General features: G+C 38.4%; 1 protein-coding gene across 1 annotated transcript in view; it reads left to right on the top strand.

The window, feature by feature from the left end:
- Positions 1 to 14,534: 14,534 nt before the first annotated feature.
- Positions 14,535 to 24,304, top strand: part of TTC21B (tetratricopeptide repeat domain 21B) — a gene marked incomplete at its 5' end in the record, with an annotated part of 88,472 nt that continues 78,702 nt past the window's right edge. The window contains 4 exons of the mRNA XM_079710729.1: positions 14,535 to 14,555; positions 19,150 to 19,283; positions 19,372 to 19,478; positions 22,217 to 22,383. Of these exons, the coding sequence (XP_079566855.1) occupies positions 14,535 to 14,555; positions 19,150 to 19,283; positions 19,372 to 19,478; positions 22,217 to 22,383 (429 nt within the window). The remainder of the gene's footprint in view (positions 14,556 to 19,149; positions 19,284 to 19,371; positions 19,479 to 22,216; positions 22,384 to 24,304) is intronic.

Raw genomic sequence — 24,304 nt, 5'->3', positions numbered from 1 at the left:
AAACAGAAGCAATATTGTAACAAATTCAATAAAGACTTTAAAAATGGTCCACATCAAAAAAAATATTTAAAAAAATAAATAAAAATTACCTTCTAAAATCAGGGTTCTGTACTCAACACTTTCACTCTTGGTTAAAATTAAATGAAATATAGGTTTCAATGATATTGATGAGAAAACTTGGCTGTAAATAATCTTGTTGATATAAGCACATTGAGTTTTCAAAATACTATGCTGGCTATTATCCTTCTCAATAACATTATGAGGAAAAGACTGGAAAATATTTTCAAAAGGTGAATATAGGAACAAGGAACATTACCCATGTGGAGGAGAGCTGTATATACTCTGTATCTGGTTATCATGAATACCTCCTCTATTTAATGTTTACTTAGAAGGGTAAGATGTTCACAGAGCTATTCAATTGTTAACTGCAGCACTTTGTTTGTTTGTCTTCCAGGAATGTAGCTTTTATTTATGATGGTGTGGAGACCAGAAAGTTCTTAAAATAAATTTATAGGAAATTATATTTCAATTATATTTTGAAGTATAAATTCTTCATTAAAAATATGTTGTTATAGAAAATTCAATTTACTTACTAAACTTTCATGAATCACTACCCTTCGTTAAACTGGCTACAGTGTGTCTGTGTGTGTTGTCGGAAAGCATTAAGGTGCAGGTTTTATGTTTCTTCTTCAAGCTGTTTGAAATAAATTGAGACTAACAGATTCAAATACCAAACCAATGTTGAGTGTTATTCTTCCCAAGCACCTTCTCACTCACTTTAATGCTCTCAGATCTGGCTCCTCTTCCCACCAGTCTACAATTAGCCAAATTCAATGGTCTTTATTCAGTCTTTATCATATTTGGCAGATTTTTAGAATTGGATGAGGATGGTCATCACCACCTCCTTCACTGAATTGTGTCTTCCTTTGCCTTCCATAAAAGTAAAGTCTTCTAGGTCTCTTCTTACATTTTAGATTCTTTGCCTTTACTGTTTATTAATTTTTTCCCACTTCTTACAGATTTATTCAGCAGCATCAGCCTTTTTGTTGAGCTGGTGCTGCAATTCCAACTTTCTGTTGGTCTTTTATGCTTGTATATTTGCCTATCATCTTCAACTTCATACATCCAAAAGTTATTTGACCATATTCTATTCCTCTCAACCACCAGCAAAACTGGCCAGAAGTCAACCTGCTTTCTCAATATCTGTTATTGTTTGGGTCCTTCTTCAGGCTCAGCAAAAGAAGTAAGTACAAATTACAGAATATATAGAGGAATGAATGAGTAACTCTACAGGCAGATTCAGGGACAATTATAACTGTAAACTCTGATCTGGGTTTGAAGAATGAGAGGGATAGGCAGTCCAAACAGCAGAAATATTACAGAAAAGTGGTCAAAAGTATAGATTCTGCAGCCAGATTGCCTGGATTCAAACATCAACTATACTGCTTACTAGCTGAACAACTTTGAAAAGTTTCTTAGCCCCTCTTTGCCTCAATTTTGTCATCTGTAAAATGGTAATAATAATTTGTATGAGGATTAAATGAGTTAAAACAAGTAGAGCTTTCAGATCAACAGTTTCAAGCCTATGGTAATTACTATATAAGTATTTGCCCTGATGATGATGAAGACCAAAGACACACATGAAAATCAGAAACAGGATGTCATGTTTAGAGCATTCACAATAGTTCAATATGGCTACAGTGAAAAATGGGTATTGATACTTACAGATAGGCAAGCAGGGGCCAGATAATGAAGAGCCCTAAGTGCACGTTGGTGCTTTGGCTTTAACATATGACATAACATAACATAATGGTGACAAAGAACCATTAAGACATTTGTAAAAGAAATAAAGGTAGAAGTGAAGATGCTAGAGTAGATTCTGACCTTAAGGAAAAGGAAACAGAAAGCAGGATCATAATTGGAGAAGTTACTGGAAGAATACAGGCAAGCAATGATGAGAAATAAGCCTTGACTACTTCCTAATCTATCTTTGTACCTCTGAAATCAAACCCATCCTTCAGGATTCAGTGACATTTTTCTTATGTCTTATTACTGGAAGAGAATTTTCTCTACTGTGAACTTCTATGGGACTTTGATGTATATGTTCACACCCAGACAGTTTTGAGAGTGAAGGAGGAGACTATTAATAATTATAATAAAGCAATAGGCATAAATGAGGACTCTCCTAGGCAAAGCAGGACATAGGATCACCACTGTGTTCCATTTGTATGGCACTTAGCCATGAAACAGTGGTTTAAAATATAGTTTTCTTCCTCTCATCACCCTCCTCCTCCAATTTTTGCCACAAGAACACACACATCAGAAAGTGTATGATTGGCAGAAACTGGCCTTAAATACCTCTGTATCCTCTACAGTACTTTGTATAGAGAAGGTGTTTTCTAGGTATTTAGTAAAAGGTCAAATTAGTTAATTTTTAGCATTGCTCTAAATAGTTCTATTTTTAAAAGAATCATTTATCCCTCTAAGATATTTTGCCCTTTGCTTATATACTCTAACAGAGGGCTGTTATTATATGCAAGATATATAAAAGAGTAAAACATCAGAAAAGTTACAAATGAAAATTGACCTTGGTATATTATAGTAATATTGGATATATGTAATAAATATTTAAATGGACATATATTACATCCATAAGAGCAAACATACTACCTCTCTGTTACCTATTAAGAGACATAGATATAAGTGTGGGTATATATATAATTATGTATATACATAAATATTTCCAAGGTATAAGGTCCATAAATAGATTTTTGACTCTTTACAACTTAAAGATTATATAATACTCACCTCGTTCTTTGCTGTGATGGAACTACTGAGCTTGCCATTTAAAATGTATTCCTCTAAAAGGAATTAGGGATTCTGGACCTTGTTTTCTCTTCAATATCACTTGGCCTGATTCTTATCTGCATTATTAATGTCCATCGTTCATCAAGGATGGTAAAGAAACGTCTTGTTCAGCAGTATTTCTTGCAGTCACAGAAAACACACATTTCTAAAGGCAAACAGATTGTGCCTTTGGTCAACCTTAGTCATAAGTGCAGCCATTCTCCCTACCTCAGGAAAAATGTCTATTGAGTTATGCTGATGGATATTGTCAGTAGGTGCAACACTAGAGCAAAATATAGTAACTATAAGATTGTGATCTTACAAATATGCAAGGAGGTGGATAATAGGATTTATGGAGAATGGTTAAAGTATGTAGACATATTTCTTTCAGAGACAAGGATAGGAAGACAGACTTCATTTAAATGCAGCAGAGGTTTCCAATTTGTAGTGTTATGATTTGCTAAAATAAAACTCATTAGGCAGTTAACTGCATGAAATTTAGTCTGAAACAAGCCAGGTACGTCTTAGAATTTTATGATACCATTCCTCTTTCCCCACCCCAAAATCTTGGCATTTCCATGGCATTCTGTCTGGACTATGCCTTAAATGTCCAACTCCATCCAAAGATAACTTCATTGTGGTGAGCTCCAAGTCTCTGGGCTTATTAGATAACCTGTCTTACCTTTCAGTCTTAGAGCATTAAAAACAAAACAAAACAAAACAACAGCAACAACAAAAACTTATCTAATTCTAAAAGCCTACGAGGGCAATAGTTATAAATACAGTCTCATCTCAAATTAAATCAGAATCACCATAAAAGGGCCTAAAATGTCTAATGAGTTGTACTGTTAGAATGAGGTAGAAGAAAGCTATAGCAAGCTCCCTAGGAGGGTCTTATAATCAGCAAGTCTGGGAAAGCCTGGCTTAGTGGTTGGTAGTCTGGTAAGGTTCAAGGCCTTCAGGAACTAATCATTAGTTGATTATAATACTTAATTAATAAAATACTCAAAAGTCAGAATGGGCACATCACCAAGTATCATCCCTGAGTTACAGAGTTTGATTTAGTATGATACTGTTATGTAACCAAAGATTTCCCAGCAATATGGGCTGAATAATAAAGAGAATAAAACAGCTTATCCTTCAGCCTACATGATATAGATATACTAAAAGAAAATGAGTTCTAACATCAGGGACTTAATTAGCTCATATAGACCTTTGTAAAAATTAGGGAAAAGTCCCCTTTTCTCCTCTGGGGAAAACAGCTCTGTGCTGGGACAAAGGATACAGTAAATGGATTTCAACTGGCACTTTTGTGCAGAACAACCTGAACAACTGGTTGTCATTACTGATCTAAACTTCCAACACCAAGAGAGATCAGAGAGGAAAAGATTAACTTCTAGGCCAAAAACCATTCTAATATTTCAAGGCTGTGAAATGCTTTTATCCACCCAAATGACATACTATGATTCACGTGAGGATTAAAAAGTTATGATAGGGAATGGGACAAGTACCCGTAGGTCGTTGCCAACTTCATTGAAGTTTGCTGTTGCTTTTTGGTTAGACTGTAAAAATATTATTTAAGGAGAAAAAATTAACATAGTACAGAAAGGTATAAAATGCTATTATCCCACTCTCCTCTCAGAACAATTTCCTGAATAACCATTGTTTCTTTTGCTTCTGTTTTTTAAAATTTATTTATTTATTTATTTATTTATTTACGGCTGTGTTGGGTCTTCACTGCTGCATGAGAGCTTTCTCTAGTTGTGGAGAGCCGGGGCTACTCTCCCTTGTGGTGTGCAGGCTTCTCATTGTGGTGGCTTCTCTTGTTGCGGAGTACGGGCTCTAGGTGTGTGGGCTTCAGTAGCTGTGGCACACGGGCTCAGTAGTTGTGGCTTGCCGGTTCTAGAGCGGAGGCTCAGTAGTTGTGGCACACGGGCTTAGCTGCTCTGTGGCATGTGGGATCTTTGCAGACCAGGGCTTGAACCCTTGTCCCTTGAATCGGCAGGTAGATTCTTAACTACTGCACCACCAGGGAAGTCCCCAGGCATTGTTTTATACATATGTAAACATACTGTTTGTTATTATAAATAATGAAATGTTTTTACTTCATTCTACACTTGACCTTACAATTAATATAGCTTAGATATATTTCCATTTGGCACATATAAATCTACCTCATTCTTTGAAAATAATGTGTAGGATTCCATTCTATAGATTTAATTAAACACTTATTGATGGACACTTAGATTTTTCTAGTTTTGCTCTATAGCTAGCAAGGCTATAATGAATATCTTCCTTCCAGTATTTTTGTGATATCTATGAATATTTCTGTTGGATAAATTCTTGAAACTGGATTTTCTAGGTCTAAAGTATTTACATTTTCCATGTTTATTTTAGACAGCTGGATTAAGTGTAGGTGCTTCTCCTTGAAGCAGGGGCCATCATATGATCCTCTTTAATTTTTCATCTCCCAACATATCTTCTAGGCCAAATAATTCTACAACCATAACAACTGTAAGGGGAGGAACCATGATCATCCTACGTGGTATAGAACAGTGCCTGCATTGCACTTTTTAAAAAGTTGAATAAATGAATAACCTACCAACTTGAAGAGAGATTGCAAACTGCACTGAAAACATCCTTCACAATATCTTGAAATTTAGGACCAACCACATAAAGCCAATAATGCTTTTTTTTTTTTTTTTTTTTTTTTTGCAGTGAACCTAACACAATCAGCATGTACAGCAATGTCATATTTCAGATGGTGGGAGCTGCATGACATCATATTAGTATTCAAAAACAATGACTACTTGAGAATGAAAATGAGGAGGTATGGCAAATACTATCAGCACATCTGATGCTGTTCAACTTTACGTATCCTATGAATGAGAAATAAAGAATGTAATTTAAATTATCTTTGAACAATTATACTTAAAAGAAACTATCTCATTCAGCAATAAAGTTTTTATTTTAAAATACTGAAGGAGGGCTTCCCTGGTGGCGCAGTGCTTGAGAGTCCGCTTGCCAATGCAGTGGACACAGGTTCGTGCCCCGGTCCGGGAAGATCCCACATGCCGCGGAACGGCTGGGCCCATGAGCTGTGGCCGCTGAGCGTGCGCGTCCGGAGCCTGTGCTCCGCAACGGGAGCGGCCACAACAGTGAGAGGCCCACGTACCGCAATAAATAAATAAATAAATACTGAAGGAGATTGGAACCTTTATTTCTAAGATAGGAATTATCTACATTTTTTATTACAATAGCAAAGCATGGTTATCATAATAAAGTCAAGACTACAAAATTTGCACAGTAGAAAATAAGAAGCCCAAAGACAACTGTTGCTAAAACTTTGTTTGTATTTTTTCATGAGTTATTACTACATGTAACATTAGAGCAAAAACATTTACTTAACCTTTCAAACTTCCTAAGCTGCTGTTTCTTAATTGATCTTCTGGAAGACCAGAAATACTATTGTTATAAAAACTATAATACCTGAAGCTCATCATTTAACTTTCCTGAACACTGGATTCTTACTGACATAATGAAGTGTTCGGAAGACATGAATTTTCAAGGTCCATTCTAGTATCAAAACACTATTTTTCTGAGAATAAAACCAGTTTCTGGCGGCATAAAACAATAAACTATCATAATTAGCATGGTGAATCTAGTAAACCTCACATTAGTTTTCTTGGCTTTTAAGACAATATACAGAGGATTTCTCATAAGGAGGGATAGCTGCTGTCTATACATTGATTTTGGTATAACAACTGTCTAGGGGAAAAGATGTCCACATTACAGAAGGTCACCTGGTTCTTAGGAATCTGTGGAAGATGATTTTCTTTCTGCTCTGTGAGACTGTATTTCATCAGGCAGCCCACGTCCCAGCCTGTAACACAACTCTAAAATAAAACCTAACTCTGAATTACCCTGGCAAATCTAGTCTCCTTGGTATTACCTGAACTACAATTTGGAAATGAATTGCTGAATTTTAGGGCCTTTTATAGCCAGGTACAGTCTTTGAGAGCATCTCCTAAATCAATAGTTTAGGGATCAAGTTCTGCCTAGACCTAAGCTAACTGTGTCTCAGAAGCCATTTAGTTTTTTGGTCTTAAACTTCATTGCTGATCCCCTTCCGCCATATATATATATAGAAGGATGAACGTCAACTAAATAGAAACTATGACTTTCTGAAGTGCTGTTACTATTGACACCTTAAAATCACACATAACCTTTTTCTATGCTAGACTAAGGCCAACTATTAGTACAGCATGCAGACTTTTCTCTGTGTCCATTATAATATCCTAATGATGAAGGAAGTTTGGTCAATAAACAGTTTTAATATCATATTTTTAAATTGTTATTAAAGCAGTGGTTTTCAAAGCATGGTCCCCAGACCAACAGCATCAGTATCACTTGGGAATGTGTTGGAAATTCATATTTTTGCCTCCCCGTCCTCATTGAACTAGAACCTCTGCAGGTGGCAGCCTAGGAATCTGTGCTTTAACAAGTCCCCCGGGTGATTCTGACATGTGCTCAAGTTCACAAACCACTGCTCCAAAGCATTCCTTGTCTTATGCATAGGGCAGCAATGTTCCCCAGTGGTCAAAAACATATACACTATTTAAAAAAAATTATATATATATAGTGTGTATATATATATATATATATATATATATATATATACTATATGTAATATGTATACTATCTTTTTTCACAATTTTCGCTCTTTTTTAAGTGGGCTTGGAACTCAATCCCAAAATTCACATATGCATCAAACTTCTACCTCTTCTTCTTTTAAATCTAATAAAATCCAAAGCTGAGCACTAGTCTCACTGGATTGCCAGGAAATTAAATCTCACTCAGTATTACAACCTTCTCTCCCAGGACTCAACCAGAATCCAAGAGGCTTATGTGGTGTTCAGAAGATAGGAAGTCCATCATAGCCTCTGATGGCATCCTTATTTTCCAAACTACTGTTGATCCTTGAGGCCAGTATTCCAGATTCAGCTCTGCTGGGCACACCATGCAACCATTTTCCTGAAGTTTTGCCTCCTTCTGGGCGCACTGTCACAGATTAGGGGGTGGAGCCCTAGAAATCACAGGACCCTATTGCACTTGGTCCCTGTCCCAGTTTCTGAAAAGGGCTCCTCCCTCTCTTGCCTCAGAGGCACTTCTCTGGCTCCTTCTACCCGCCAAGAAACCAACTCATTTCTTTAGTAAACTTAGTCCTTTACAAAAGACCCCAAAGCTTAAACTGCTTTAAAATAGAATTTCCTGAAATGATGCCAATGTCCTCTATCTGTCCTGTCCAGTCCAGGAACCACTAGCCACAGTGGCTCCTGAGCATTTTAAATGTGGCTAGTGCAACTGATGTATCTAATTTTTAATTTTAATTAACCGTAATGTAAACAGCCTCATGTGGCTAGCACCACCTCTCTAAAGGCTTTTTTTTCTTTTTTTTTTTCACGGGCCTTTCACTGCTGTGGCCTCTCCCGTTGCGGAGCACAGGCTCCGGACGCACAGGCTCAGCGGCCATGGCTCATGGGTCCAGCCACTCTGCGGCATGTGGGATCCTCCCGGACCGGGGCACGAACCCGTGTTCCCTGCATCGGCAGGCAGACTCTCAACCACTGCGCCACCAGGGAAGCCCCTCTAAAGGCTTTTGCTTCCACCCTGCTGAAAAAATACTAATGGCCTAGCCATCCTCATGAATCTGGCCAATGGAAAATATGGAGAGCAATACGATACAGCATCTCAAGAAAGTTCTCTGGTGGCGAGTAGAGGGGTGTTCGTTGCGCTGTTCAAATTTGCTGCATGTTTGAAAATTCTCAAAATAAAAATTTGTGGGAAAAAATATCCTGCCGTAAAAGCCCATTTGTAAAGCCCAGTTACAAATGGATTATGCACAGGGATCTTGAGGGATGAGCTCCAGCTGTTTTAATTCAGCCGATTCAGACAAGTGGTAGGACTGATGAGGAGGGCCCAGTGCCTGAGAAATCAGGAGATGGATGTGAAGACAGAGGAAACCTGGGTACTCTGACGTGAGAACAACAACAACAAAATCTCAGCCGTCAGGGGAAGCAGAAGCTCCTCCTCCAGGCTCTCCTCCGAATGGGAGGCTTCTCTTCCCAAGGGAGACGGAGGCGGTGCCTTCGGGATGGAGGGGCCGTCAGTGAGTCAGTGTGGGGTGGTGCTCTGGTGAGCTTCTGGCCTAATTTACAGATAAAGAAGTTACAGATAAAGAAGTCCGGCTGGCGGAGTGAGAGGTATTTAGGGCGAGCAAGTCGGAACCAGAAGCTAGGAAGAGGCAACCTGGTGGAGTAGAGGCATCACACAGCGGCTGTTAGCACACAGATGCTGAAACGGATGCAGGGAAGGGAGAGACCAAGGGGAAAAGGAGAGAAAGGAAGATGAGTGAGAAGAATTGCATTTGAAGTACCCAAAGAGGATCCTGCTAGAGCAATAAAACCCTGCACAACCGAGTCTGCGGGGCAGGCGTGAAGTCGCTGTTGGCTCCTTTCTTTTTACAGACTGAGCACTTGACATTAGCGTGTACTGACTCCAAGGAACGTTGTGACTGCTTGGAAACACTGCCATAAACAAAGTTTCCAGAATCAGACACCTAGAAAGCTAAGGCCTGATTCTTCTCAACCTTAAGATAAAAATTAGAGGGCTTCCCTGGTGGCGCAGTGGTTGAGAGGCCGCCTGCTAATGCAGGGGGCACGGGTTCGTGCCCCGGTCTGGGAAGATCCCACGTGCCGCGGAGCGGCTGGGCCCGTGAGCCATGGCCGCTGAGCCTGCGCGTCCGAAACCTGTGCTCCGCAACAGGAGAGGCCACAACAGTGAAAGGCCCGCGTACCACAAAAAAAAAAAAAAAAAAAAAAAAAAAAAAATTAGAACAGAGCTCTGGTTATCTCACATCCAGAAATAACAGTGTCTAGGAAGATGTGCAGTGTGAATTTGATGTCAGGGAAGATTTTTCAGATGTGAGCTTGGACCTAAGTGAGTAAAATCTAAAGCAATGTACTGTCTACCTCAATGTCACACCAGGCAGAGGGGGAGTGATCACTATTCTTTGTTCTTACTCTATCGACCAGAAAAAGATTCTTTAAAGGAGTAGAAGGAAAGACAGATGGCATCTTGACAAGATATTCAGTATATCACAGTTGTAAACATTTAAATAATTCATTGTTTCTATTTCAAAATACCAGACTCTTTTTGAAATCTATTTTTCTGTATTTTCTGTCTCCTACTTTTGCATAGATGAAATGTCAAGATATAGTCAAGAACATCAAGAAAAAAATAACTCCTGGTAAGTCTCTGTCATGGTATTTGAGTAGAAACATTCCTTACATCTGCTGGTTCAGGTAAGCAAGAAGCACGTTTCCTGTTATCAGAAGTTCTTTGCCATCAGATATGTGAGCTGCTCAGGTATTTTTAAAGAAAAACAAAGTATCATTCAGTGGTCTAAAAGAAGTTAATTGTAGGAACTGAGTGGAAGGATTCCCTGGACTGCAATAAGTTAATGTGAGTTTCACTTCATTATTGATATATTAATCCTTAAAACTGGGCAAAGGCCACACAGTTTAGTCTGTTTATTGCACTTACTAAAACAGCTATTAAAGCTGTCACTACTTGTCATTTATTCATTTCCTTTTATGAATATCTCTTCAATGTCTGTCTCCTTTTACTAGACTTTAAATTCTGGGAGGAGAAGACAAGAATTTTATTCTCTGCCATCAGCACTTATTAAAAGTTTGGTGAATAAATGAATGATTGAGTAACACATGGTTAGAACTCTGATCGCTTCCTCAACTTTCTCCGTAGTATCATTTAGCAAAAAAAAATGTGAAAGGTAAGTGACTGACTATTATCATCATCGTCTCCCTAATTTACTTAAATGAATAACATTGGAGAATTTTAAAGGGATGAATTATGACAACCATCTTATTTTTTGCATCAGCAGACACCATGTTTCATGCACAATTCAAAAGAACGGTACGTTTGTGCTGTGTTATTTGGAGAAGAAAAGAGCACTAGATAGCATATGGAAGGCTGGATGATAATGTCAGGGAGGTAAGATGTCTTGCCCCATAGTCAGCTCATTAGGTAAGAAGCTTTCCTGTAACTGTGGTATGAACTTTTACGAGGTGGTTTTCAATTTTTGAAATATTTTCGCATAATCTCATTTAGTCTATACACTAACAAAACAAATATTACAATCCTAGTGCCAACTGCCCACTGCAAATGTATAAAGTAAAGCAGAGAAAAGTTAACAACTTTGCCCAAAGTTGCAAAGTTATTAAGGGATAGAGCCTTGACTTAGATTCAGCAATTTTGACTTCAGTTAACTTCTAACTTTTCCATGGTATCACCTGTGAGACTAAACTCTGTGCCAATTTATTTGGATTTCATACACATTTACTCTCATATTTTCTGCTTCAACTTTATAGTAAAATAGCCTTAAGAAGAAAAGACAAACACCTCATCTCTTTATTATTCATAACTGCTTTGAAGGCTAGATTGGGATTAGAAAACTGTGAGACCTTGGGTAGATTATTTCATATCTTTGGGCTTCATTTGTAAAATAAAGAGATTGGACAATCGTTTCTAAAGTTACTTCCAGCTCCCAAATTTAATGAGGTCATAGATTTATCTCTGTTTTATTTTCTGTGTACTTACTTTTACTTTTGTCTTCACCAGAATCACCTATTTTTCTTAGGGGTTTCCTTCAACTTCTCGAATAAATGATAAAATAATATATATACAAGTGAATTGGTGTAAGAATTGGGGGGAAGAAAGCCAAACAGAGGCACAATTGAAGGGCTTCAACAGTCCTATAAGATTTACTAAATGCTTATGGAATCAATACTGTGCTCTGTGTTCAGAGTAGCTGGGAGTACAAATAATTATAGGTTAAAGTTATTCAATGCCTACCATATATCTAACACTGCTGTGTTCATTAAATATTGACTCATTTAATCTTCTTAACAGCTTTCTGAGGTATTAGTCCCACTTTACAGCTGAAGCACAGAGAAGTTAAGTAGTTTTTCTAAGTAAACAACTTGGGAATGGTGGTGTCAGGATTTGATTGCAGATGGCCTAGCTCCAGGGACCAAGCTGTTACCCACCTCACTGTACTGGGTGGCTTTAAGGTACTCCCCATTTGGTAGAAAAGATTAAACAAACAAAAAATACACCATAGCTATAATGCAAAAAATATAAAAGTGTGTTAAGTCTTAGAGAGCACTATGTGTTTTATGGAAATTAATGGTTATGTCTATTATGTGTCAGGAACTTTTTGTATGTGGTTAGGTGTTTAATTTCTTTAGTAAATATGGAAAATTAAGCTCAGGAAATTACTTGCCCGAGTCACAAAGATAATAGCATGCCAGGAGTTCCATCTCACGTCTGAGAGACCATATTCTTGCTACTGCACCAGGCAATCTCACACATCCCATCAGTTATGGCCATCCCTAAAGGCTTCATAGAAGAAACATAGGTTTCTTTTTTCAGATGGAGAAAGAGCTCAGAGCAAAGTAAGGGAAGGCACCCAGAAGAAGGAATGGTTGTCCCATTTGCCTGGAATAAAGGCTCTATGAATGGAGAAGTAGGAGATAAGTCTTCAAAGACGATGAAAGGTCTTAGATGGCAGACTGAAACGTTGGTAGGTAAAAGTGAGCCAGTAGAAATGCTTGAGCTAAGGAACACCTCAGTTTTTCAGGGAAGACAGAGTTTTTCCTGGGCTGAGATCCAAAAGAAACTACTCATGTGAGGCCTTATGCAGGGAACAAGTTTATCAGGAGTGTCAAAGCAAATTCCCAGAGTAGTTTTTTTTTTTTTTTTTTTTTTTTTGCGGTACGCGGGCCTCTCACTGTTGTGTCCTCTTCCGGATGCGCAGGCTCAGCAGCCATGGCTTGTGGGCCCAGCCGCTCCACGGCATGTGGGATCTTCCTGGACCGGGGCTCGAACCCGTGTCCCCTGCATCGGCAGGCGGACTCTCAACCACTGTGCCACCAGGGAAGCCCCCCAAAGTAATTTTAATCCAACAAACACTCATGGAGTGACAGGCATGGTGTTTTGTGCTAAATACTTTAAACTTAGAACAAAATTCAACGAAGGAAATTTTATAAAGGGCTAAATTAATAGGGCCCAAGTGTACAGCCTTCCAATAGTCTGACAGCCCAAGTTTAGACTTTAAAGATCTCAGAAAGGTAGGTTGATCATCTCTTCCTTTAACTATGATCCTCAGAAATTTTCTTCTGGATGAACTCTTCACTTGAAACCAAAAGCATACTGGTTAAGATTATATACTCAGATGAGCATCTTAGTTTCTGATATTCTCTGCTGCATACCAAGTGCAGATTAATCCACAGGCTTTGAAAATCAGACCAGCAGGTATTACCAGCTGTCCCTTATCACAAACATTTAGCCTGACTATGAATGATGGAAACAAACAAAAGCAATCTTCATGAAAATAATATGTGCCTCTCTGGGTAGAATGCTCTTTTAAGGGAAACCAGTGAGAAATATTGCCTAGCACTGAAGTCTGTAATCATACCCTTTCCCTCAAGATTGTCATTACCTAACCTACTGGCATGGAAAAAGGTTAATGTTCGTTGACTGCTTAACAAACTTAAAATCTGATTAAGGCAACTATGAATCACATCAACTAAAGTAAGATAATTAGAACTAGGATTGAAATTTGGGATCCATGTAAAAGATTCCACAAAGATTACTTAAACCTCAAATCTTATTTTAAAATTATCTTTAAGCAGAAATAGGAAATCTCTTTGTTCATTCTATTTCAATTCAATTCACTAAATAACTGAAGACATCTACGAGCAACTGACAGTTGCCTGATCAGTGCAAACATAAACGTTTGCGTAGGGATTAATTTTATTCTCAGTTTAAAATCAGCAGTGTTATATTTTTTTAACTGAAAAAATAGGTTTACTTCATTGGTTCCTCCCATTATCAGGGCTGGTAAAAAAAAAAAAAAGACTAATTTAACGTGCTTTCTAACAAAAAACACGGGATTGCAGCACTGCCTGCAAAGATGGGCGCAAGAAGCTCATCCCTTTCTGTTAAGAACTTGTGATTTTTCTGCTCCACCTTGTGGCCATAATGCAACTACTACATGTGAAAGTTAAAGTCTTTTCTCTGAGCTGGTCAGGCCTTCTAAATAGCCGCATTGCGGGAACCCGCCTCTACATAAACGTGTAGAAAATGGTGTCTTGCTTTGTAGCCGGAGATGGGAAACAGACTTGCCCTTTTTCCTACGTCCTCCCCCATTTCCTTCATTCTTTAATTCCTAATCCTCAGGCCCGCCCACTCACGGTGCCCCTAGGGTCATTGCGCTGTTTGACCTCCGCCTCAACCAGCATCCGGTTGGTCGCGCCCCCTTCCCCGCCCACCGCCCTTCCTCCGGGTGCCCGCCCGTGCCTCGACCCCCGCAATCCCTGCCGCGAGGGCCCGCCCCCTCCGCCGGCAGCCAATGGCGGCGCGGCCCGCCCCCTCCCGCCCCCTCCCGCCCCCTCTCGCCGCGTCCCGCCCCCTCCCGCCGCGTCCCAAGCTGGTTTGGGCCTGGGCTGCTTGGGCCTGGGCTGCTAGACCCTGAGACGCTTGGCTGTTCTGCTGGGCATCTGCAGGCGCGCGCCCAGGAGGCACGCGGCTCGGCCTCGGAAGCCATGGACTCGCAGGAGCTGAAGGTGAGCGGGCAGGAGCTGGCCGTGTGTTGCCGTGGGGGGTGCCGGGGTGGCGAGGGGCCGGGGGGCGTGGGGAGCTCGCGGGCCGACCTGGCTAGGCCGTTGTTACCCTGCGGTACCTGCCGCCCCGGCTGGCTAGGTGCTCCCGCCTGGGGTGCGGGCCTGTAACCTACATCACCTGCTCTCCCTCCGCGGGCCCTGCTTTGGAATCTTGAGGTCTGGGCAGCCGTCCCCCGCGCGCTGCTTTCCGAATTGCCGTTAGTGTGCTTTTCCCACCCTGTTGGTCTTGTTTACTTTTACTTTTGTACCCTGTTTGCTCGGAAAGTTTGGTCAACATAGGACACCTAGTGTGTCTCCCGGGTGCAATTTTTAAGAACTTAGAGCAAACTAGTGCCAGCTCCCCCCGTGGGACGGTAAAAGGAGCATGGAAAGATGATACGAAATCAGTTAAAGACATAGGCTTGAAAATGGAGGAGTATTTTAGGGTGATGGTCTTCTCTGTTTATCACGGACGCATCCGTTCAGCAAATATTTAATGACGGTCCATGTAAGAAATAATGATACGAAAACAAAGTCTCATGTCTTGAAAGTAAAAGAAGTTACTTTTTAGGATGATTATCTTCTCCATTCATTAGTTCACTGATTCCCTTGTTCAACACGTATTGATGGAGGGCTCACTGTGTGTCCACTGGAGCTGGAGATAGTGATGAACAGAACGGAACAGTCCCCGCCTTCACAGGGACTGTGAATTTATAATCTAATGTTGGCGAAAACCTTAATTAAATTAATTCAACAAATGTTTATGGAATGCCTCCCATGTGTCTGGCACTATTCTAAGCGTGAAGATAATAAGCCCTGCAGTAATAAAGCTAAGAAAAACCCTCCCAAATATTTCTACATTTGAGGAGGGGGAGTCAGTCGGTAAACAGGTAAATGCAATGCGTACCATGTTAGCTGGTGGTTAGTGGTTGGAGGACAGTTTGGCAGTGATGGGGATGCTGGAGTGTCTTTTGCTTTTTTGCCTGAAGTTTTACATTACCTTCCTGTGAAGCCTTCCCTCATCCCCTTAAGTATTTTCATCCCCTTAAATTTATCCTTTGTACTGCCACCCAAATGAACTTTTTAATAAAAACACTTTCATGCTAAAAACTGTGATTTAACTCCTCATCACTTAGAGGATCAACTCAATAGGAGGCCCTTCTTGACCCTAACTTTCTTCTAACCTTGTTATCCAGTAATCCCTGTTCTACTTAACGTTCTAGAACAGGAGTCTTAAGTAGAACAGCAAACTTTAAAGGGCCAGGTGGTACATATTCAGGCTTTATGGGCCATAGGGTCTCTGTGGCATCGAATCTGCCATCGTATCATGAAAGCAGCTATAGACAATACTTAAGCATGGCTTTGTTCCAATAAAACTTTACTTACGGACACTGAAATTTGAATATAGCTCCCTGTGCTATATGGTAGGAACTTGTTTATCCATTATCTATATAATAGTTTGCATCTGCTAACCCCAAATTCCCAATCCCTCCCTACCCCACCCCCCCTCCCCTTTGGCAACCATCAATCTCTTCTCTGTGTCTTACTCTGTTTTTGTGTCATAGATAAGTTCATTTGTGTCATACTTTAGATTCCACGTATAAGTGATATCATACGGTATTTCTCTTTCTTACTTCACTTAGTGTGATAATTTCTAGTTGCATCCATATTGATGCAAATGGCATTATTTCGTTCTTTTTTAATGGCCGAATAGTATTCCATTTGTGTGTGTGTGTGTGTGTGTGTGTGTGTATACACACACACACACACACACCACATCTTCTTTATCCATTCATCTGTGAATAGACATTTAGGTTGTTTACATGTCTTGGCTATTGTAAATAGTGCTGCTGTGAACATTGGGATGCATGTATCTTTTTGAATTTTCTCCGGATATATGCCCGGGAGTGGGATTGCAGGATCATCCGGGATCATACAGGATCATCCAGATATATGCCCAGGAGGGGGATTGCGGGATCATACGGCAACTCTATTTTTAGTTTTTTGAGGAACCTCCATAAGGTTTTCCATAATGGCTGCACCAATTTTATTCCCACCGACAGTGTAGGAGGGTTCCCTTTTCTGCACACCCTCTCCAGCATTTGTTATTTGTAGATTTTTTAATGATGGCCATTCTGACCGGTGTGAGGTGATACCTCACTGTAGTTTTGATTTGCATTTTTCTAATAATTAATGATGTTGAGCATCTTTTCATGTGCCCGTTGGCCATCTGTATGTCTACTTTGGAGAAGTGTCTATTTAGGTCTTCTGCCCATTTTTTGATTGGGTTGTTGGGCTTTTTTTTTCTTTCTTTCTTTCTTTTTTTTTTTCCTGAGTTGTTTGAGCTGTTTGTATATTTTGAAAATTAAACCCTTGTCAGTTACATCATTTGCAAATATTTTCTCCCACTCCGTAGGTTTTATCATTTTGTTTGTGGTTTCCTTTGCTGTACATAAGCTTTTAAGTTTGATTAGGTCCCATTTGTTTATTTTTGCTTTTAATTCTATTACCTTGGGAAACTGATGTAATAAAACATTGGTACGATTTATGTCAGAGAATGTTTTGCCTTATGCTCTCTTCTAGGAGTTTTATGGTGTCATGTCTTAATATTTAAGTCTTTAAGCCATTTCGAGTTTATTTTTGTGTATGGTGTGAGGGTGTGTTCTAACTTCATTGATTTACATGCAGCTGTCCAGCTTTCCCAGCATCACTTGCTGAAGAGACTGTCTTTTCTCTATTATATATTCTGTCTCCTTTGTGGAAGATTAATTGACTGTAGGTGCGTGGGTTCAAATAGTCTTTAGATTCTAGTCTCAGTTGAAAATTTTAAGCTTTTCTGGGACAGGAACCATATCTTATTCATCTTCATGTTCACCATACCTAGCCCAGTGCTTGGCACTCGTAGCAGTCAGTAAATGTTTGTTGGATTGAACAACCTAACCTGAACCAAGGCAGTGGAAATAGGTGTGGGGAGTGGGAAGCAGACTAGAACAACAGAAGAAGAACCTACTGACTGGTTAGACTTATGGGGACTGTGCACACAGGAAGAGAGGATTCCTGACACAATGTCTGGCTTGGGTTTTGGGGAAATTGAAATAGGAATCTGGAGCTGCCATGAGAGGTCTTGGCTGGACACGTGTTTTTGTTTTTGTTTTTAATATCAACATTCGGGGTTTGGAGGAACTTTTTTTTTTTTTTTTGGAATAGGAGTTTTACAGTATGATATCTCAATTAATCCTTACAATGACCTATAAATGACTACCAGCATTTTACAAATGAGCAAAACTGAGCGGCTGTAAGATGGACTGGAAATTTGAAAACAGGACTTAAAATCCATGTCCTTTTTATGATACCATGCCACTGCCTTTTAGGAGAGTTATAGGTGCTTAGTGATACTAAACGCTGGACAGAAGTCAAGTAAGATGATATTAAAAGTGTCCTTAGTTGTGGCAAACTAAGAAGTCATTTGCAACCTTAGGGAAAGGGCTCTAAAGGAAAACTGCACTTTCCTGAGGTGTACTGCGGGGGTCTTGGAATTGGTGTCCAGATCACACTTTGAAGAAACAGTGGCTGAGAAGGGACTGGAGAACAGTAACCACAGGAGGGAAGCAGAGTAAAAGTTGGAGGATGTTTGCCAGACTGTTCTAGAGAAGCACGTGGACTGTAGCCCTCCAGAAACAATGGACTGTAAAAAAAAAAAAAAAAAAAAAAGCTGTTCAGACACTCAGTTTAATCCTGTCAATCGGTGCTTCATCTGTATTTCTTGCTCCTGCTGAACCAGCTGAAGAGTCAAACTAGGGAGGTATGGGATGGCCCGAATTGGTTTGTGGGAGTGAATCAGGTATATCACAGTGATGGTGAATATGGCTTCCCTCTTTGATTAGGTTAGCAACTAAGCCTTAGATGTGATCCTGAGAAAAATGGTGTAAAGCGTAGATCCAATTAATCAGAACTTTGTATCTCCTGATACTAGTTTTCTGCCTCATGTATAAATAATATAATTTTGAAAAAAGCCTAATGATAGTGATTTCCATTAAAAAATAGATCCTTTGTTTTAATGACAGTTATTTGTTGTGGAACTCAGAAAACAAGATAATCTTTGACAATCGATTGCTGAGTTTAATTGGTCATTACTTTGTGATGCTATAAAAACAAAATAGAAGGGTTTTTGTTTTTGAAAGAAATCTGGTCTGGCAGTGGAAGCCTCTTGTCTTTTTTTTTTTAAATTCCTGCTTTTTGTCTGTTTTCCCATTTTCTAAAACCTTAAGAAAATGTGGGGAAAGGAAAGAGGTGAAAATACCCTGCCTTCAGTATTGTTAGGAAATAGTTTAGGGAAAAAAAGATCGAAATTATTAGAAAACATTGAGTTATTTCAATAATTTTGTGTTCACTGTGTTCTACATTCCTTAAGTGCTAGACTTTAACAGTATTTAAGGAACTTGGAAGAAAAAATACGTTATCGAAGTTTTAGATTATTCAAGATCTTAGGTTAATATCTGCTTAGAGTATTTCAGAACATCAGAATCTCTTTTAACATTTAGTCTTTATTTCCTCTTAGACTTTGATTAATTACTATTGTCAAGAGAGATATTTCCATCATGTGTTACTTGTTGCCAGTGAGGGAACTAAGAGGTATGGCAGTGATCCCTTCTTCAGGTTTTATTATGCCTATGGTACATTAATGGAAGGTATGTGCTAATTATTCAACATTTCCATAAGTTTTAAATTCTTGTTTTGCACAAAGAACAATTTTCACTTTGTAATTTTGATTTTCAGGTAGAACTCAAGAAGCTCTTCGAGAATTTGAGGCTATTAAAAATAAACAAGATGTATCACTTTGTTCTCTAATTGCACTGATATACACTCATAAAATGAGTCCCAGTCCAGGTATAGTATTTAAGTACAATGCTTAGACATTTTTTTCTACTCAATTCATTTTGATTTTTCTCAATTACCTTAACATTCGGTCTAATCACACTGCATTATGTATTATCTGTAGATACTATTTATGTCATAGTTGTTTTATCTTCCTGACAAGACTAAGTTTATCAAGCATGAGAAATATGGGTCTTCTATTGCTTTCATATTCCTTATATCCTATGGCAGAAGTTTCATTAGTATGTAGGGATTGTTTGAATTAATGTAAAGGTGAATAAATATTACTAATGGTTAAACCAAAAAAGGACAGCTCAAAACAGGTATATACATAAATTACTCTGTAGAGGCCAACTTTACAACTTGTTTTGTGCATATATAGCTACATGCAGTTTCTCTCTTCTACTATATCTTGAGCTTAAAAACCTTTACATCCCCCAGGGGGGCTAGCTCTTTGGAAGATATTCAGTAAATTTTTATCCAGTAGTAGGTTGGGAAATATGATTAGATTATAGAAGGAACTTTATACATAAACCAGCAATTAAAATTGTGTGAACTGTCTTAATACATAGCATATCTTAATGGCTGAGGCAGAACAGTATTGGAATTATAGGTAATAAAAAAGAAATAGTATTGTATTCATCCATATATATCCAGTAACAGCTAATAGCATTGTAAAAATAGATCTTGTTTCAAATAATAAAACAATTACCAAATGTCATAAATTTTTTTAAATATTAGGAAACAGTTTTTTCTTAAGCAAAGTATCACTTACATCCTTCACCCACATATACTTGTACAAATAAATAAAAAGTTATTTAAAACACTAATATGTTTAGTTCATAAACAAATCTAATGACTAGATGCTTTCTAAAACTTTTAAGAAAGTGTGGGGAAATGGCATGTACTGTTTATCCATAGGAGTAGGCTGGGAAGACTTTGTGGAAATGGGGACTTGATCTTCTCAGACAGGAGAACTTGATGGGCAGATATGTGGAAATGGTTCAGGATCAGGTTCATCTCTGGATCCCCTTCCTCTATGTTCCAGCAGGAGTGTGTGTAGCTGGAGCAGAGAATTGGTGTAGGAGAGCTGTAGTCAGTAAGCCTTAAAAAAAAAAAAAAAAAGAGAAATTAACAAAATGTTTTCTTCCTAGAATCAAGTTTTTGTTTAATTGGTTACTCCCAAGAGTACTGGTTCTGTTAGAGAATGTGATTTCCAGGATTGTTTAGAGACACCTGAGTAGTCACTCGACTTTCCTCCATAATAATGCTGCTTGCCCTTGAGTTCAGGAGCGGTCCAGATGTCTGTCTGTCTCGCCTAGGAAGAGCCTACATTGTTCTCGTACATTCTTCCTGAATGCTAATGTAAGCCCTGTTTATTAAAGGGCTGTGATGCATTAAGTACTTGAGCTGATATCTGGAAAGAACTAGCTTTATTCAGACTATCACAGCTAGCTGATGCCCCACTAGGGACTTGCCGGAAATCTGGGCAGGAAGGTACAATGCCTGCTCCTGCCCCATAAGTTCTGTTTCTGTATCATGCCTATTTAGTGATAACTTCTGAAGGTGTTGCAGTGGGTGTGCTGTAGGCAGGGCAGAAGGGGTCCCTTGCCAAGCAATCTCTAGCCCTCCAGAGTACAATTTTGTTTCCTCAACTCGTAAAGTTGTACCTTGGTAATTCCACATTTTAATTTAAATTTGTATCGTTAGAGTTAAAAGGAAGAGTACTTACCTTTCCTTGGTAGCCATTTCCAGAAAGGTAGTCTGTTAGAATCTCAGTCCTCAGCTTTGACATTTCTTCTTTCTATTGGCTAGCTGATCCACATTTTGATTCGACCTGGGATTTGGATCTGACATTTGTGTCCCAAGCATTTACATAATAGATTAAATAGAAGTGATTAGAGTTCTAGGCATAGACCATCTTTTTAAGGGAGCAGTCAAGCAGTCAGTGTTAACTATATAAGTAGTAATTATACCACCTTTCACTGACCTGTGACTTGGCCTGGCTTGGTTATATGTTTTAGAATTGGATTAGGAAGTAGGGTAATTTGACTCCTAGTTCCGAATTTGCCCCTAATAATTGTCTCATTTTAGAATCATTGCCAACTTTTTCATCTTATTATTTAAAAAAATATTTGCATATATAGCCTTTATGTCTTGGGAATGACATGAACTATAGAACTGTAGTGTGGTCACAGTGGTCATTAGCCACAGGTGGCTGTAGAGCACTTGAAATGTGTCTCGTTTGAGGACATGAGTTTTAAATTTAATTCTAATTAATTTACTTTAAAATTTAAAACTGATGCTTGATTCGGTTAGAAAAATTATGTTTAGAACAAGTATATGATTCTGCTTTTTCCAAAATAAATTTTATGAAATATCACTATAAAGATTTGCTGAAGAAAATTTCACATCTTAATTGAGATGTGCTTTGTGTAAAGAGCATACCAGATTTTAAAGATTTAGTAAGACGAAAAAAAAGAAAAGTATCTCCTTAATAATTTTCAAATCAATTATGTGTTGAAATGATAATTTGGATATATTGGGTTAAATAAAATATATTATTAAAGTGAATTTTACTTGTTTCTACTTCTTTAATGTGGCTACTAGGAAATTTTAAATTACATATATGGCTTGCATTTTATTTTTATTAGTGCTGCTGTAGAGAGAAGAACTATATTCTCTGACCTATTATAAACTCTTAATCTAGAATTTAATTTTCACTTAATGTCTTTTTTTCCTTCTCTCAGATAGAGAAGCTATTCTGGAATCAGATGCCAGAGTGAAGGAGCAGCGTAAAGGAGCTGGACCAAAAGCTTTGTACCATGCAGGCTTATTTTTGTGGCACATTGGTCGTCACGATAAGGCGAGAGAATATGTTGACCGAATGATCAAAATGTCAGATGGTAGTAAAGAGGTAGCTGGTTTTCTTATTTTGAAATACTAACATTAAAGGAAGCTTATGTTATTTATATAAAAGCTTTGTTATTGCCCACTCTATTTTCATTTTATCAATAACAGCGTTATTTTAATATTTTATTGTTTTATAAAATTGTGGTTCTCTATGGTTGTTTTTTTTTTTAATGTTATTTATTAGCTCTTGACAAGAGCCCTCCCTGGTTCCTTCCCTTCCTTCCCTCCTTTTCTTTCTCCTTCCTTCCCTCCCACTCTCCTTATTGAACTGCTCTAGGTACAAGCACCATTATTTGCACTGTTAATAATAGAAAGATAAAAAATACATAAACTTTACTTTCATGAATGGATCATCTAGCAGTGTTATAGAGCACACACCCAATTAACACTGTGAGAAAATTGACAAATGGAATGAGAGAAGTGTGATTAAAATGTGCAGGAAAATAATAGTTAACATATTGCTCATTTACTTTGTGCTAGGCACTATTTTATGTACCCAAGGAGAGATCACATTGATAACTGTTAAGCGAATGAAGAAGAATTTCTTGAAGGAAGTAGCATTTGGGCTAAAACCTGAAAGATGGATACAGTTTCCACAGGCAAAGATTATGGAAAAGGGAAGTAGATACTCCCAAGGTGGGAGATAATAGATAGAAAGGAGAAGAACAAGGAGAGGTGTAGGTCTGGGTACAGTGAGAACCTCACACCTGATGGGAATACAGGGTACAGAGAAGAAGAGGGTGGAAGAAAAGGTCGGAAAAGTGGGTTGGGGGACAAATTGAAGGATCTTGATGGCTAGGTACAAATACTTGTATCTAATTTGATATGCACTGAGGGTCATTGAAGATTTTTAATCATGTCAGTGATGTTATTAAAGTGCAAATTCAGAAGATGAATTTAGCAAAGGTTTATAGGATGAACTGACCTGGAAAGAAACCAGAATGCAGGCCCCCAAAGATAGTACTTTCTGCAGAAGGCTTTAAGAGCCTACACTAAAATACTATTCATTGTATCAAATTCAGGTAGGAATTTGAGAATTATCAAATACCCACAGGACTTTTCAACTTATTATAAATATTGGGGGGAAAGATATTGAGGTGTCAGATATCAAGGATGTTTCTGAGGTTTTAAGCCTGGACAATTCAGAGACCAGTTAACGTGACTAGAAAATACTTTGGGATGAGAAGGTAATCTTGGAGGGAGGTGATGTGTTTGGTTTTAGACATTCTATATTTCAGGCTCTGACAGAACAGTGAGATGGAGACAGTAGATGAGCTTCTAGAAAAAGAAGAGAAAAAATTAGAAAAGGTATTGGACTAGAAATAAAGGTTGGGAATCATCCACACAGTTGAAATGATTCAAGAAAGTACAGTGATCTAATGAGTAGAAGTAACATTGTTTAAGTATTCTTACCTGTCTTTTCAGGTGAAATATATGGAAGTAAATATGATCTTAGTTAAAGATTTATAAGGTTTATTAATTAACCTAGAAATTTTTTGACAGACGAGCAGATTTCATAATTTTTTATTTGGCATTAAAAAGAAAAATAACGTGTGTTCATCTTCCTTCTAATCCTATAAACCTTACAGTCCATTGGCTCACTAACATCTCTGAAGGTAAACATTCATGGCTTCTTCATTTTTTAATTTCTGAGGCCATTTTATCCTTTCATTTGAAGCTCACTGGACTAGTCAAAGAGATTGAGATAGTTGCCAAATTATCTTAATTTTTAATAAATGTGAAGCAAGGCACTTCTTTTTTCCCATCTTAGTTCATTTGGTCTGTTTCCCCAAAAAGAGGTAACAAATTCTTATTTATGTATTGAATTACATGTTTAGCAGTTATTAGTAATTTATTAGCAAAGCACCATGTAAGAATATTGGTTATTTAGTACTAAGGGAATATTTTACAAGCTTCTTAATATT

Source organism: Hyperoodon ampullatus (genome assembly GCF_949752795.1).
Source record: "Hyperoodon ampullatus genome assembly, chromosome: 8".
Taxonomy (NCBI): domain Eukaryota; kingdom Metazoa; phylum Chordata; class Mammalia; order Artiodactyla; family Ziphiidae; genus Hyperoodon; species Hyperoodon ampullatus.
The sequence above is the reverse complement of the archived record's forward strand: the minus strand, read 5'-3'. Positions and strand labels throughout refer to the sequence as shown.